This window comes from Lipotes vexillifer, unplaced genomic scaffold (assembly GCF_000442215.2).
Source record: "Lipotes vexillifer unplaced genomic scaffold, Lipotes_vexillifer_v1.1 scaffold889, whole genome shotgun sequence".
In the NCBI taxonomy this organism is placed as follows: Eukaryota; Metazoa; Chordata; class Mammalia; order Artiodactyla; family Lipotidae; genus Lipotes; species Lipotes vexillifer.
Genome location: NW_006788335.1, coordinates 402,006 through 418,721, shown reverse-complemented (window position 1 = coordinate 418,721; position 16,716 = coordinate 402,006). Strand labels below are relative to the sequence as shown.

The 16,716-nt window shown below is 47.1% G+C and overlaps 1 protein-coding gene across 1 annotated transcript; it reads left to right on the top strand.

Moving 5' to 3' along the window:
- Nucleotides 1-374: 374 nt before the first annotated feature.
- On the top strand, nt 375-16,009 carry TMEM40 (transmembrane protein 40). The gene is made up of 10 exons (XM_007461578.1): nt 375-438; nt 1,107-1,208; nt 6,825-6,878; nt 9,181-9,216; nt 9,590-9,622; nt 9,991-10,038; nt 14,301-14,372; nt 14,455-14,529; nt 15,031-15,093; nt 15,852-16,009. Exons 1-10 carry the CDS (start codon nt 375-377, stop codon nt 15,869-15,871), a joined length of 567 nt encoding a protein of 188 aa, XP_007461640.1. The 3' UTR covers nt 15,872-16,009.
- The last annotated feature ends 707 nt before the right edge of the window (nt 16,010-16,716 follow it).

Genomic DNA, 16,716 nt, shown 5'->3' with positions numbered 1-16,716 from the left:
AATATAACCTCAATATAAATATCACACCTAAAAAAATAAATTCTCTAATGGAGGATGTTGATAACGGGAGGCTATGCACGTTTAGGAGCAGGGGATATATGGGCAACCTTTGTACCTTCCACTCAATCTTGCTGTGAGCCTAGAACTACTGTAAAAACTAAAGTCTCTTTTTAAAAAAATAAGCTCTTAATAGTATCAAAAGGTGATCATTATTCAAATTTCCCTAATTGTGTATTTCTTTTTTCGTAAATTGTTCTTGTACCTTTGAATATTGGATGTTTATATTTTTCTTATTTATTTGCCAAGCTCTTTATATATTAAACATATTAACTAAGGTAATATTAATTACTATTGTTATTCCAACAGGGGAGGCCATGGAGACTTCAGGATCACTTCAGGACCACAGTCGAGTCCACGGAGAATCAGAAGATCTAGACCGTATGTTTGCTCTTTCTGACCCTCTGGGCAAAGCCGCATGGGAGGTGAAGTCCAGCAGTAGGTGGAGCAGAAGACCCTGCTCAGCTCATGCGGCACAATGAATGGCCCAAGTTACGGTTGAAACCTCTAGAGAAGTAGTGACTTTACACACACGCACATGTGTGTGCTTGGTCCAGTCTGTTCCCCAGTACTCTCTAGCTGTGTGGACCTTCAGTTGCTCCCCAAATCTCAGAGGCTCTGGGGGCTTGGACTGGCCCTAGGGAGAGTCCTCAGAAGGTGGGAAGGGTCCTGCATGGCCCCAGAATGGGGAATGGGAAGGTTTAGGGCTTGATCGGATCCCACCTGCCCTGTAATTTACAGAGAATTTTAAATTGGCAACTGCTCTACACAGTGTAGTGGTCTCTTGGGAAGGATGGAGGGCTTAGAAGCCCCTCTCTGGGCTCCGCATTCAGAGAAAAGTCTGCCTTTGGCCTTCCTAGAGCCTCTGGGGCCTCTGAGATCCCTGGTCTCCTGCACCTCCCATTGGCCCTAGGGGTTTGGGAAGAGTGTCCCAGTGAATCCAGCCACTCCTGGCTCCCCACATCCAAGTAGACCCCTGGAGAGGCCTGGGTGGTCTCTGGGGTGGGAAGGGCAGGAAACACTCATCCTTGCCTATGTGTGCCTCCCAGATGGAGAGACGGATTTCCACAAGGAAGACCAGGAGGCTGAGCTCTATTCTCAAGAACAAGATGAGAGAGGCAAGTCTTCCTCCTCTTCATCCTCCTCCTCAGGTAAAACAATGATTTCATTAAATAAATCTATATTAAAATATTAAAGACAAGCATTTACATGGAAAAACCAATCTCCTGGACTTCCCTGGTGGCGCGGTGATTAAGAATCCGCCTGCCAATGCAGGGGACACGGGTTCAAGCACTGGTCTGGGAAGATCCCATATGCCGCGGAGCAACTAAGCCCGCGAGCTACAACTACTGAGCCTGTGTGCCACAACTACTGAAGCCCGCGCGCCTAGAGATCGTGCTCCGCAACAAGAGAAGCCACCGCAATGAGAAGCCTGCACACCGCAACGAAGAGTAGACACTGCTCGCCGCAGCTAGAGGAAGCCTGTGCACAGCAACAAAAAGCCAACGCAGCCAAAAAAATAAATTAAAAAAAAAGAAAAAGATTAACAAAAAGAGAAAAGAAGAAAAACCAGTCTCCTGAACCTCCCACCTCCGTACTACAGCTCTGTTTTTCCATGTTCCCTTCCAGAGCCTGCCTCTCTGTACATGTAACTTGTACACAGTTATAACTACCATATAGGGACTTCCCTGGTGGTCCAGTGGTTTAGAATCCGCGCTTCCACTGCAGGGGGCACGTGTTTGATGCCTGGTCAGGGAACTAAGATCCCATATGCCACGTAGTGTGGCCAAAAAAAAAAAAAACCCCCAAAATTACCATATAGACAATTTTGTCCTTGGTTTACAATTTTTTTTGCTATCTTATCCTAAGCATTTTGCCATGTTATTCCATAATATCTTAGCGGCTATTTTTCATGTTTCCCAAGTAGCCCCTCAAGTGACTGCGTCTCATGTAAAGGAACGTTTAAGTTTCATAGGAGCACTTTGGAATCAGGGGCAGTGCATGTGTCCATTCAAGCAGGCTGCGGGTTCATACCCTTTCTTTGCCACTAACTAGCTAAGCGTCCTTGGGTAAATTGCTTAACCCTGTATGCCCTGGAGTCCTCATGCATAAGTTGGGGATGATAACAAAAGTTATTATCTCATAGGATACCTGTGAGGATTACATTCTACACGTGCAAAGGCTTAGCACCTATCAGATAGTAATAGCTCTAAAAATAACTGCTATTGTTAAGATTTTCCCCCTTCCCCACCCCAGTTTGTCATGCTCAAGAGCATCCTTGCACAAAAGCCTTTACTTTTTGAATTTTTCATACAAATCAAGTCCTACGTACCTACTCCCACAAGCACTTTAATGGGTTTAGAGGGATGAGCATCTCTAATTGAACTTTGATTACAAGTTGCCACATTATTCTCGTCTGACAAGAAGCAGGATGTCTCTCTACTTTTATTCTTTTCACTCAAAAGGTAAGGCTGAATTTATAGCAGCAGCAACATCACAGCTAGTATTTATTGAGCACTTACTTTGTGCCAGGTAGCGTTCCAAGCACTTTATGTGGAATAACTCAGTTAATTCTCATACCAACCCATGAGGAAGGCATTGTTGTTATTCCCATTTTACAGGTGAGGAAACTGAGGCCAGTGAGGTTTAGTTCTAGCAGAGCTTCCAGAGGCAGGAGGGCTACAACACAGGATTCTGTCCCTTTGTTTGTCCTCCCTAGGTGGGAAGGGACGTTTTGTCTTCTGATTCTGATTGACCCTCAGGGGTTGCTGCTCCCCCACAAATGTTCTCCCCCAAGTGTGGCCATAAGTTCCTTCCTTCTTGGTCTCCATAGTACATACACATGGGACTGGGCGTAGTTAACAAAACTGAACACTTAAGAGAAAGCAGCAGGAAAATAAACATGGAGTCCTAGAAGCATCGAGACAGACTGACATTCAGGATCCTGGTCTCTGATCCTACCCTGGTTGGCCTGCTGCTGGAACTCAGACCCTGCCCATTCTTCAGGCTCAAACGGTGACCATTAGTCCTTGGGCCCCAAGGCTGAGTGCCTCCCAGCAGCCCCCCACCTTCCTCCACGTTAGGGCCCTAACTCAGAGTCTGGCATGCAGCACCACTCTCCCTACATAGCTTTTTGTTCTTTTTTTTGTTTTTGTTTTTGTTTTTTGCGGTACACGGGCCTCTCACTGTTGTGGCCTCTCCCGTTGTGGAGCACAGGCTCCGGACGCGCAGGCTCAGCAGCCATGGCTCATGGGCCCAGCCGCTCCATGGCATGTGTGATCTTCCCAGACCGGGGCACGAACCCGTGTCCCCTGCATCGGCAGGCAGACTCTCAACCACTGCGCCACCAGGGAAGGCCAGCTTTTTGTTCTTAATGTATCCTGTTTGGGTTTTTTTTTAATATTTATTTATTTATTTATTTGGTTATGCTGGATCTTAGTTGTGGCTTGCAGGCTCCTTAGTTGAGTCTTGCCGGCTCCTTAGTTGTGGCATGTGAAGTCTTAGTCACGGCATGCACGTGGGATCTAGTTCCCTGACCAGGGATCGAACCCGGGCACCCCTCATTGGGAGCATGGAGTCCCAACCACTGCGCCACTAGGGAAGTCCCTATCCTGTTATTTTTAAATTAAAACGTTTTTTCATTATGAAAGATTACACATGGGCACATTGTAGAAAATATGGAACATACAAAGAAGTAGAAAGAAGGAAAAAAATCATCCTTTGCTCTGTTAGATGACCGCTAAACACATATTAGTGTATCTCCTTACATTTATTCAATAAATATTTATTGAGCATCAGCTATGTGCCAGGCTCAGTGATGGATACTGGGGACACCAGAAACAAACATGATTCTTTCTGCCAGAGTTAATTTTTTACAATTGAATTAGACAGCACACAGAAAAATTATCCTCATTCTTGACAGCATACAATTCTACAATACCTTTTATTAAAAATTATATATTATGCATAGGGAACTATATTCAATATCCTGTAATAAACCATAATGGAAAAAAAATCCTTGAACAAGTTTTAAAAATTATATCTTATGAATATATCATGGAGAAAGCTAAAATAATATTCATGTGAATGTTAATAGAGATTGTCCCTGTTGGATAGAATTTAGAGTAATTTTTGCTTTCTTATTTTCTGTATTGTTTGATATTTTGCAAAATATGATGAAAAAGCCTTTTGGGGGCGTTGATTGATATTTGTAAAATACAGAAAAGAAGAAAATAGAAGCCACTCAAAATCCCATCTCTTGAGATAAATACCGCTGTTGCTATCTTGATGTACTTCCTGATACCTCTTTTTCTGTGCCTAGTTGAGATCACATACGCACTGATTTTCTTTTTTTTTCGCACTGATTTTTAAGCACAGTTAACTTGGTTTCCTATAATTAAAAAATTTATCCATGATAGACCAGGAGGTCCCCAAGCCCGCTGAGGGACATCGGGACTGCTGGTGCCCTCTTGGTCATCCTGAGGAAAAGGGAGTCCTCTGCACCTGAAGCCAGAAGCTCCTAGGCCTGAATCCCCAGAATGCTGACCAATCCAGGAGTGCAAACAACGCAGTCATTCTTCAAGGCTTAATCAAACTCCTGCTGCAGGCGGGGCAGCCTTAGGACAGTGATACCCAGGCCTCGTCCTTCAGGAGCTCAAGGTGGTTGGAGGGATGAGCACCACCAGGGACCCTCATGCCCACTGTGTCAAGCACAGACAGTTGATGCAATAGAAACCCCAGAGGAGGGTGGGCAAGATGCGTGTGGGCTGGGGCAGCTGGAAAAGCCCTTCTACAGGAGGTGTGACATCAGCTTAAGCTTCAGGATAAGGGAGCAAGTGGGAAGGGCATTCCAGGTGGGAGACAGAGCACGAGCAAACCCAGAGTCAGCGTGGCGTTGGTGGCATCACAGAGTTGATGCAGCCCCCATACTGGGCAGGAGGGAAAGCACCTCGGTAACACGCTGCTTCATAGGACCTTGTCTTATCTTAGTGAAAGCCGTATTGAACATAGTAAGTGATTTGTCTGAGGTCACACAGAAAGCTCATGGCAGTTCCTGTCCCCTAACCCTCAAAGCAGAATTCTTCCCCCAGACCACACTCCTCACATAAACTAAATTTTGAGAACCGACACCAGAATGAGGTATTCCAGGCTCAATCCAGGCTGAGGTTCTCCCACAGCTTGTGTTTGTTCCCTGCAAAGAGCAGCAATGAGGACTAGCGCCCCGAGTAACTGGAAAACGTTGGCAGAGACGGGGGCTGGTCTTCCCTGCAGGGGCAGCTCACCTGGTAGGCAGTAGGCCTCACCATTTCTCCTTTGCCCACTTGGCTGATGGTTGAATTTCTCAGTGGGCCTGAGTGTGTCCGTGTGAAGATTTTTTTTTTAAATAAATAAATACATGTATTTATTGATTTATTTTTGGCTGTGTTGGGTCTTCGTTGCTGCGCTCGGGCTTTCCCTAGTTGCGGCGAGCGAGGGCTACTCTTCATTGCGGTGCACGGGCTCTAGGTGTGAGGGCTTTAGTAGTTGTGGCACACAGGCTCAATAGTTGTGGCTCACAGGCTCTAGAGCACAGACTCAGTAGTTGTGGCGCATGGGCTTAGTTGCTCTGTGGTGTGTGAGATCTTCCCAGACCAGGGCTTGAACCCGTGTCCCCTGCATTGGCAGACAGATTCTTAACCACTGCGCCACCAGGGAAGACCCCCGTGTGAAAATTTGTTCCTTGCAGTGTTATTTATAGTAGGGCAACAATAGAAACAACCTAACGTCCAACAACAGCAACATAGAGCAGTGATGCTACACCCTGTCCTGGTCAGAGCTCTGGTCTTCATACATCTCTAAAGTGAAAAAGAGAAATTCAAATCATAGAATTCATTTGATCTCATATACACTTTGTAAAAATTCACACATACATGATTATAAACAAGACTGGAAGGAAAAATATCAAAATGTTAATAGTGGTTATCTCTGGATGGTTAAATTATGGGTGATTTTCATTTTCTTGTTTTTTTTTGAATTGACTTATACCATAGATATTTTACAATAATCTTTTTTATTTTTATAACCAGAAGAATATAATTTTGTGTTTTTTAAAAAAAACTTTAATAAATGTTAGCCTAAATTGATTGTGGGAAGAAAAGAACTTGGGGGAAAGAGCCTGGATTAATGCCTAGTACAGATCCTGGCACACATTAGGTGTTTAATAAATGCTCTCATGACTTTGGAGCTGAGCTCTGGGTTCTATTTTTGGAGATAAAAGTCATTAGCAGTCCTTGGTGACAGACCTGGGTTTGAACCCTGGAATTTCTGCTTCCTGACTGTGTGACTTCCAGCGAATAACTTAACTTTTGTGAGCCTCAGTTTCCTTATCTGTAAAATGGGGAGGGAGAGGCATTAATACCTTCTTCACAGCATTTCCAAGAGGATCAAATGAAATATTAACTATAAATTACTTAGTTCAGTGTTGGTACATAGTAAGTGCTCAATAAATGGTGACTCTTATTACTAACTTTGAACAAGGCCCAGGTCCTCTCAGGCCCCCAACTCTTCTTTAGTCAGCTGAACACAGTCACCTTGGAGCGTGTGAGGGGCGTCAGACACAGAGCAGCAGGAAAGCTCTTGTACAGCTGTCTTGCCTCTTGAAGAGCGCCCACCTCACCCCCAGCGCAAAGACTATGTTACTTTTTAAGGCTTCCGACACCAGGAGAGGGAAGCCACTCTGGGGTGCTGTAACTGGGGGGAGCTGACTAACAGGCTTTGTCTACACCCAGATGCTGAGCATGGGGAGCCTGACGTTTTGAAGGATGAGCTTCAACTCTATGAAGGTGATTGTCTGTCCAGTGGCTTTGGGGGAAACAGAATTAAACAAAGGACATGAAGGCTTAGGGCTTTGTTGGGAGGAAACAAGGTGATGAGGGTGTTTCATGAGCTCAAAGTCCTGAGCAGTTACAGGAGATGTGGCAAGGTGAGTGGTTATAACATGGGCAGATGGAGGTGGGGGCAGGCATTTTCTGCCACAGTCAGACTGTCTTGGAATCTCTTCTGATCTATAACCCTGACTTGCAGGTTGACTGTGACCAGTCACCCAACCTTTCTGGGCCTCAGCTTTCTAACCAGCAAGATGGAACTTAATCAGTACCCTCTCTCTTGGAATACTGGGTTGTTTGAGCATGCAAGGGAAAATTAAGGACCTGATTTCTACAAAACTCAAATTACGGAGTAATTGTCTCTAAGCATCATGATTTTTACAGCGAGCAGATATAAATATTATGGCACTTTGCTTGGTAGCACTTTGATGAGATGGAGGAATTTGTAGGAATGAACCAGTTTGCCAAAAAGCCTCATAAATGAACACTGCCGGATAAGAAAACCTGTTTAACTTTGTTTAATCCAACATTTACATAATCTGCTTAGTCTCATAATGCCAGATAATAACCCAAGAAATACAACGGGAAACACATATACATTCAAAGAAATGGAAATGAAATATCTTAATATTTTGCATCAAGGTATTACCAGTGACTGCCACTGGGTGGTAGCATTGTGAGTAATCTTCATACTATTTTCTTTCATCTGAATTTTCTGATTTTCTTTTTCTTTTTTTTTTTAAACAAAAACAGGTACTATCTAATTTTTAAAAATGTTGTTAATTAAGTAGTGTAAGAAAGTTTTCACTGAGTGTAAAATGAGAGAGAAACTGTTACATATACATACATTTTAAATGTTTTTTTCTCATCAAAAAGTAAGTCATGTTCACGTAGAAAACGTAGATATCATCACGTATTTGTGAATTAATTCCCCCAAGTAATGAATTCCCTGCCCCGCCTCCCCCCTCCCGAGACACCAGAGGTACTTGGTAATTACACGGCCAGAGTCTCATTTCATGCCGTTCTTGGTTTGCCTTCTGTACCCTTGGTGCTGGCCTCTCTGGTCACTTACAGACACTGGTTCCCGTTTGCACATTAGCCTAAAGACAGTTCAGCATACTGAGTGTTTATTGCCATGAGCTGAGTGCCCCCTTCAGGTGTTTGTGTCCTGGGGCTGATCTGGAGGGCGGAAGTGTACAGAGTGGGGACTCCTGCCTTCCCTTGAGGGAAAGGTGACAGACTAGGAGAGAAGTCACTGGGAATAGAGTAGGCGCCAAGAACCAGAGGGTGGGGACTTCCCTGGTGGTTCAGTGGGAAACACTCCGCGTTCCCAATGCCGGGGGCCCGGGTTCGATCCCTGGTTGGGGAACTAGATCCCACGTGCATGCCACAGCTAAGAGTCTGCATGCCACAACTAAAGTTCCTGCGTGCCGCAACTAAGACCCAGCACAGCCTAAGTAAATAAATATTTTTAAAAAAGAACCAGAGTGTGAATGAGGTGTGAGGGCCACCCAGGCCAGATTAAAGGGAAGGCTGCACCTCAGGGAAGGTATAGGGCTCGATTCATCCTAGGCAGCCCAGACAGGAGCTCCACACTGGGGTCAGGGGCCGGGGCCCCCATAGTACAACCCAGCTTGGCTTCCACAAGCTCAGGGCCTGGTGAGGCTGGAGCCATGTGGCTAAGTGTCCTCACCTGAATCTGGATAGTAATGAAGAGGCACAGATTGCAAACTGGTGGCCTGTGTGTACAGATGTATATTATCTGGCTCTCAAAATATCTTTATTATTATTATTGTTATTAATATATTTCATCACGTTTACAACTAACAGTTTTTCACATCTGGAGATCTATGAAATCAGGGTGCCTCTTAAAATCACTGGCAACTTGCAGTTATAATTGGCAGTAACTTTCCTTCCATAAAATGACGTCATTCTCACAAACCATGATATCTTTGATTCGATGAAATATGAATTGCCAGCTTTTTTTATAGTCAAGAAGTTTATATAAAAACCTGGATTTCTGGCTTCTCGTGGGAAATTAGAAGACCTTTAACATGGGGCAGGCATTGCTGCGGCAGCTTTTGGGGACTGCGGGGTGGTGCCTGCCCCTTTAGATGAAAGAGGAACCCTCCAGTTTGCTCCAGTGCCCCCTGCAGATCAATGGAAAGTCTCTGGGTGAGAGAGCTCCACTTTCCTGCAGTGTAATTTCTCCCCACCCAGAGGGTACGAATATGCAGTCACTGATTTCCCTTCTGTGCAGGTGCCCCCGGGGAGATGGTGCCGTCTGAAGAATCAGGTGAGTGTCTGTTAGGGGAGAGGGGTCGTTGGTACTGGTGTTGAACGAGGTCTGGGCACCGTCTTTCCCCCAAAAGAGGAAGGTGCTGTCAGGTGCACGGCTGTGAGAGATGGGACTCCAAGTCTGCTTGGGGCCTGGGGCTCTGACCTGGGCTCAGCAAGCAGGCGGGGCTGGCTGTGGCATGAAACCGGGAGCCAGTGGAGGTTAGAAAGGGGGTCCAGGCAAGAACAAAGGGATTTTTAATAACAATCTATAGATAGAAAGATCCCCTGGGGGCTGGAGAATTCAACAGGGGCGTTTTCAGAGGTCACCTGTGGCACTCGTTAAGGACCCAAGCTGGCCTGGGCACTAATGTTGAGTTTCTAATTTCCAGGACTCCGAAGGAGAGGCTCTAACCCAGAGAGTGGTAAATATGCAAGCTCTGAGCGGAGAGCTGGAGGCGGCCTGGATTCCAGGGGATGGGATGGGACCACAGGCAGCCTGGGGGGAAGGGAGATCAGTCCAGCAGCAATGCAGTCACCGTGATCCAGGAAAGGGGCCTCCGGGCTCAGGGGACATGGAACAGAACAGACACAGGCCTGTGGAGGAGGAGGGCATCAGTGGAGGTCCAAGGACAGCCACCCCACCTTCAAGCTTTGCCCTGACCGGTGCTGCAGTGAGTGCCCTCTGACCCAGGAAATAGAACCTGGGAGAGCCATTCTCAGTGAGGGGAGCGAGAATCCCACCAGCTATCCCGTGTCAGAGTTAAACCCTCGTCTCTCTCTTGTTCCCAAGGAGAAGTGGAGCCCTCTCAGTTAAGAAGACTAAATATAAAGAAGGATGGTAAGGAAATTGGGGTTCCAGGGCTGCTGCTTTTGTCTGGTCCAGATTTCTCTGGGTAAAAAGTCAGCTGGTGGCCTGGAATGACAGTAATCATGGCCCACCTCTGCTGCGGGTCCTGCAGTTTGCAAAATCCTCAGCTTAGAATCACCTTGAGAAGGTGGTACAATGATTCCTGTTTTGCAGATATAGAAACTGAGGCTCAAGGAAGGGGAGTGGTCTTACAGCTAGTGAGTGACACGACTTGGGCTTGGATCCTGGTTCTGTGCTCTTTCTGCTGTACGCCAGGTCACTAGCATGATAAACGCCCTCCAGGCCTTATGGCCATAATGGGGAGCTGGGAACAGGCTGGGCCAAGGAAGCTGTGAGGTTAGATTAGACTGAACTCTAGGGAAGGAGTGATGAGAACCGGAGGGACTGCCTCGACTCCAGGCCTGGAATCATGGGGGCTTCGGGGAGGAGGGTAAGGGTGGGAAGGGAGACCATGTTTTGGGGGGGTTTTTTTGGGGGGGTTTGGCCTCATTGTGAGGCATGTGGAATCTTCTTAGTTCGCCGACCAGGGATTGAACTCGGGCCCCAGCAGTGAAAGCCTGGAATCCTAACCACTATGCCACCAGGGAATTCCTGAGACCATAGTTTTTGTTTTGTTATGTTTTTTATATATAAATTTATTTATTTGTTTTTGGCTGCGTTGGGTATTTGCGTGCAGACTTTCTCTAGTTGTGGCGAGCGGGGGCTCCTCTTCGTTGCGGTGCATGGGCTTCTCATTGCAGTGGCTTCTCTTGTTGTGGAGCACGGACTCTAGAGTGCAGGCTCAGTAGCTGAGGTGTGCGGGCTTAGCTGTCCCGTGGCATGTGGGATCTTAGTTCCCTGACCAGGGATCGAACCCACGTCCCCTGCATTGGCAGGCGGATTCTTTACCACGGGACCACCAGGGAAGCCCTCTAGAAATATTTTGAGTTGTTCAAAAGCCCGCCTTTAGGGAGTGGGAGACCAGGGTCCGAGCCCCTGGCTCTGTCTCCATCCAGCTACATGAACCGGGACGTGCTGTTGAGCTGTTCCGGGCTATGAAGTGAGCCTCATCCCACTAAAACCGAGATTCCCAAAGCGCAGGCCATGTCCAGGTTGCTTCAGGACATGGCATTACACCCCCAAGTGAGAAGGTGACTGCCCTTTCCCCTCTCTTTTTCTGCTTGGAGCCCCCGGGCCTTTAGTGCCACCCTGACCCTTGCTCACTGCCCTCCGGACACAGAGATCAGGACTGTGCGCAGAGCCGTCTGCAGGCAGTGGTGGGTAGACCTTCACCGTCTTGCTTTATGGGCCTTGTGTTTGTTTTTAAGACATGGGATCCTAGTTTTCCACTTAGTGTTGTGACATGAAGTTTCCTTTTCAAGTAAATCTATTTAAGGAAAAATAAGAATCTGCTTAAAGAAAAACTTTAAGTAAATAGTACAAGTGGTCCTTGGGTAGCAAGAAATTGTGAAGGTCATAAGCAGTGCTACATAGAAAGGGCAAAACCCACATAGGTGGTGTGTGGATGGCTGAAATCAGAGAAAACAGACAAGGGTGATCCCCTAGGTCCCTCTTGGCTCCAATACACCTTGGAGTCCTTATCCTGGCCTGATCTCTTCAGCCCCCAAAACTTCTAGTTCCCTAAAACTTGAAGTTCTCTTCCCAGAAATTCACTCACTCTGCGCTCACCTGGTTGAACCCTTCACTGTACTGGGTCTGTGCCTTGGTCCCACCTTCTTACCTATCTCATGGCACGTGAATGTGTGCACGCATGTGCACACACACAGACACACACAGACACACACACAAAATCTTCCCTTTCATCCAACTCCTACTGCCTTGGCTGTCTTTAAGGCTTACCTCAAACTCTCTTTCTTCCATTAAGCCCTGCCCCAGATATGGTGAGTCCTGAATGTTTATGACATCTTACAGCTGCATCCAATTCCACAGTGTGGGTACCTTATAATGTATTTACCATTCCCCACTTGATAGATATTTAGGTTATTTCTAATTTTTTGCTCTTTCAAACTAAGCTGCCCTACCCATCCAGCCCTCTGTTTGGTCTTACATTTCTCTGCAGTCTCTCTCTTTTTAAAAACACTTGTATTTTCTAAATATTTACTCATAAGAAAATGGGGGAAAGATCCAGGGAGAAATTCTCTGCTAGGAGTTCATTTTGCATTTCTGAAGATTTGGGTGAGGAAAGAGTTTTCACCCCCACTCTGTCACATCTCTGAAGAGACCTAAGCCTGATGCTTTCTTAAACGTTAAGTCTAGTTCTGCATGACGTCTTTTTTTCCCTTAAAGGACAAATTGATTTCAGAGCCAAGAATGTTCTAGAAATAATCTCTTGATTTTCCCCCCAGAAAAAAAATAACAAAAACAAAACCAGAAATACCCTCCTCACTTCTGTTCACTTGCCTTCCACATGCCACCTGACAGCAGTGATATGTATAGTCTCACTCTGCCTTTTGCCATTTACAAAGCACTTTCCCCTCCAAGACCCCCATCCATCCCTCCGTCAGTGGTGTAGAGGTTGCTCTCCTTGATTTATCAATGAGAACGCTGAGGCTCAAGGGAGTCAGGACACTTGTCCAAAGTTCACAGCACATCAGTGGCCAAACTGGACTAAAGTAGGACACATTCCCAGCAGCCTTGGCCACTCAAAGAGCCTGCCTTGTTCCAGGGAACCGTCTCTGAATTGTCCTCTCTTTCTTCTTTTTCTTTCTTTTAAAAACCTTTTTGGCATCTTCCCTATCACAGCCCTCTGCCTGGGTCAAGGCCCCTGTGTTCTCTCCCCTGATGACTCCCGCAGCGCCTGGCAAAGGGCAGGGGGGCCTCCTTCACAAACCATCCCTGAATTCCTGCCCAGGGCATGGGCCCTGCCTCCCAGCTACTCCCTCTACCTCCATTAACTACTAGGAAGAGCCTGCAATGCTGCTTCTGGGCACCAGGCCCACAGAAATGCACACACAAGGGCACAGACACATTCATATGCGGTGATGTTTGGTGCAGAAAATCAGTCCCTGATCAGCTTCCTCAATGGGAGACTAGTTACATAAATTAGGGTAAGTTTATGCCATGGAACACTATGCAGCCATCAGAAAGAACAGGGCAGGGGCTTCCCTGGTGGCGCCGTGGTTAAGAATCTGCCTGCCAATGCAGGGGACCCAGGTTCGAGCCCGGTCCGGGAAGATTTCACATGGCGCGGAGCAGGTAAGCCCATGTGCCACAACTACTGAGCCTGCGCTCTAGAGCCTGCGAGCCACAACTACTGAGCCCGCACACGTAGAGCCGGTGCTCCGCAACAAGAGAAGCCACCGCAATGAGAAGCCCGGACACCATAATGAAGAGTAGGCCCTGCTCGCCGCAACTAGAGAAAGCCCGCGCGCAGCAACGAAGACCCAACGCAGCCAAAAATAAATACATAAATAAATTTATATATATATAAAAAAGAACAGGGCAGATCTGTATATGCTCGGAGATAGAAAGGATGGCCCCAATCTATCAAAGAGAGGAAAACAAACCATAGGGCAGCAGGTACACAAACTGATCCTGCTTTTGTTTTTTTTGAATGTGCATGTATATACTTGGAAAAGTTTTGTCAATCACCGCTTGCTTTTTTTTTTTTTTTTTTTTGCGGTACGCAGGCCTCTCACTGTTGTGGCCTCTCCCGTTATGGAGCACAGGCTCCGGACGCGCAGGCTCAGCATCCAAGGCTCACGGGCCCAGCCGCTCTGCAGCGTGTGGGATCTTCCCGGACCGGGGCACGAACCCGTGTCCCCTGCATCGGCAGGCAGACTCTCAACCACTGTGCCACCAGGGAAGCCCCCACTGCTTGCTTTTAAGGAGTTGGATTAGGAAGGGAGAATGGAGCAATGTGAAACTTTTAAACTAAGCATGTGCATTTTTTACAATTGTATTTAGCATCATTCGACAAATAAGGCGTTAGACACCTCTGCATGCCCGGCGCTGCTTTAGATGATGGGCAAAATCCCCAACCACCATCCTACAGAGTGGGTCAGAGAATAAACACAGCAATGAAAATCCAGCAAGTTGAGTGGTGTTAAGTGTTAGAAAAATAATAAAGTGAGGTGAGGGCTGAAACGGGTGGGGCTTGGGGTGCTGTTTTAGTTGGGCTGGTCAGGAGCAGCTTCTCAGAATAAAGCTCCCTTTGAGCAGAGACAGGAATATTTTAGTTAATTAAAAAGAGAGAAAGAAGCAAACAGTAATCTTCACCTCTGCCTTTACAGATGAGTTTTTCCATTTCATCCTCCTCTGCTTTGCCATTGGGGCCTTGCTGGTGTGTTATCACTATTATACAGGTGAGTGTGTGGGGGCGGTGAGAACAGGGGGCAGAGGTCCAGACTTGCAGGCTGACCATTCTCTCCCTCGCTGCCCCTGCAGACTGGTTCATGTCCCTTGGGGTCGGGCTGCTCACCTTCGCCTCCTTGGAGACCGTTGGCATCTACTTTGGCCTGGGTAAGACCCTCGCACACAGACTCTGGGATAGCAGCGGCTGGGCTGGCCGCAGGGGCTCGCCAAGGGCTGGAAAGCCACGACCTAAACTTTTTATAAAGATTTCTTTATGCTCGTGTTTGCTTCCTGACCGCTTTCAAGGTCAATGTGAGGTCGTTGGCAAAACCCCATGGAAAAAATGGGCAGCTCCATAAAAAATACAACAAAGACAGTTTAAAGTGGCAAACAAACAGAATTAGCCAGATACTGAAAACAAGGCAGTTAATGGAGTGAGGTACTGAATTCTCCGAGCTTCCCGGCATTGTTATTGCTGCTCATGGTTGTTTTTAATAATAAGAACTCAATACCATTATCTAAGCTTAACCTGAAGCCTGAAATTCCACCATTAGAGCTTTGTTTGTACGGGTTAGGCCTTTGTTCAAGGGCAGGCAGGGGGAGGTCTGACCCCGGATCCCTCGAGGGGACACAAAGCTCCATCACCTTTCTCTCCTCCGTTCTTGACAGTGTACCGGATCCACAGCGTCCTGCATGGCTTCATTCCCTTCTTTCAGAAGTTTAGGCTGATAGGTAACTTTTACATTCTTCTATGTTCACTTTCTCTCCCTGCCAGGGTCTTCTGTTGCAAATGAGGCTTAGCATACTGGAAAGAGCACAGGGCCTGGAGTCATGGGCTTGGGTTCAAGTCCTGCCTCCTTCAATTTACCATTTCTGGGGCTCTAGAGCCTCTTTTAGCCTCAGTTTCCTCAACTGGAAAATGGGTGTAATAATACCTACAGCACAAAGGTGTTGTGAAAATCAAGTGAGGAATAGATGTAAAAGTCCTTAAGTCCAAACCATTGTAGGAAAGTGAAGGGGACCTGAGTATTCCTCGTTCTCTCATAGAACTTTGCATCTTTCCAAACAGTATCTTCTTTGTGATTTTATTTGCCCAGCTGGGGGTGAGAGGGGGTTTCAGTTATCTTACACTTGGCTGATGAGGAAACTCATTAGTCAGTTACACTCATCAGAGAGGTAGAGTGACTTGCCCAGAATCACACAGCTAGAGTGGCTGGGCAAGGCTAAAGGAGATCCCCTTTCTTGACCAGCAGCTCTGTGTCTACCATTAAATCACAAAACTGAGAGGCCAGGGGCTGTGTGCTTCCGTGTCATGAACTTTTGTCTCCTTTAATCCATCTCGTGCATAAAGGGGAAATTTGTTGCAATGGCTGTGGGTCATGACTGCCTTATCCCAGCTATGAGGGGCATTTGGGCATCTGGGGTAATGGTGGGGAGGAGGCCTGGCTGCCTTCAGAATCCCATGCCATCCTGTGGGCTTTGCCTTACAGGCTTCAGGAAGACCGACTGAGGCCAGTGCCAGGTGGGCAGCCAGGCCAGGCCCCGGTGTGACCACCACTGCATCCTTTCAGCCCACGAGGACAGAGAAGCGTCCTGGGAGACACGCGGGCGGGCCAAGCTAGAGCAATAAAGAGAGCGCTTTGCCTTCCTTGTGGTCTGAACATTGGCACCAGCTGGGCCAGGTGTCCCTCGGGCAGTGTTGGCATAAAACCCAGCCGCCAGGATGGCAGGAGAGGGAGGGTGCGGGCCTGTGCCCTTCACGGAGCCTGGATCAGTGGGAGGATCCTGGGACATCACTCCTCTCAGGAGACAGTGGGAGACCCCTGGGCCCTGCAAGCTGTAATCTGTCTGAGCTTGTGAATTCTTTCAAGTCCCCAGGCCATCCCGGGACAGACAGATGGTCCACTGCCCTGAGGCAGAAACGTACCACGTCAGGCCCCTGGGGTGAACCTGATACAGGTGAGATTTGGGGGAACTAAATCCACAGCATCCAGGTCTTCCTATTACCTAGTGCCAGCCCTGCTGTCCTTAGACTCCATTAAGATTCAAATAAACATTCTCTTCCCTGGACTAAAAAGAGTCAGCTAAATATTCCTTTCAGTTTCTTGAGTGTGAGGTTACATTTGAGGTCTTCTTTGACCCCATCTAGTCAGAGGGGGCACCTTGTCCTACTGGACAAAGTATAAAAGGGAATAAATGCAAAAAGCCCCTCATTTTAGGTCCAAGACTTCAATTGCACAGGTTTGGAATAGGAGGCAGGGTTTTGCAAACGTTCTTGTGAAAAAGATCTGGAGCTGTTAGGTATTCTCAGCTCAACAAATACCAAAGAAGTGAGATAAGAGCACAGAAAAATCC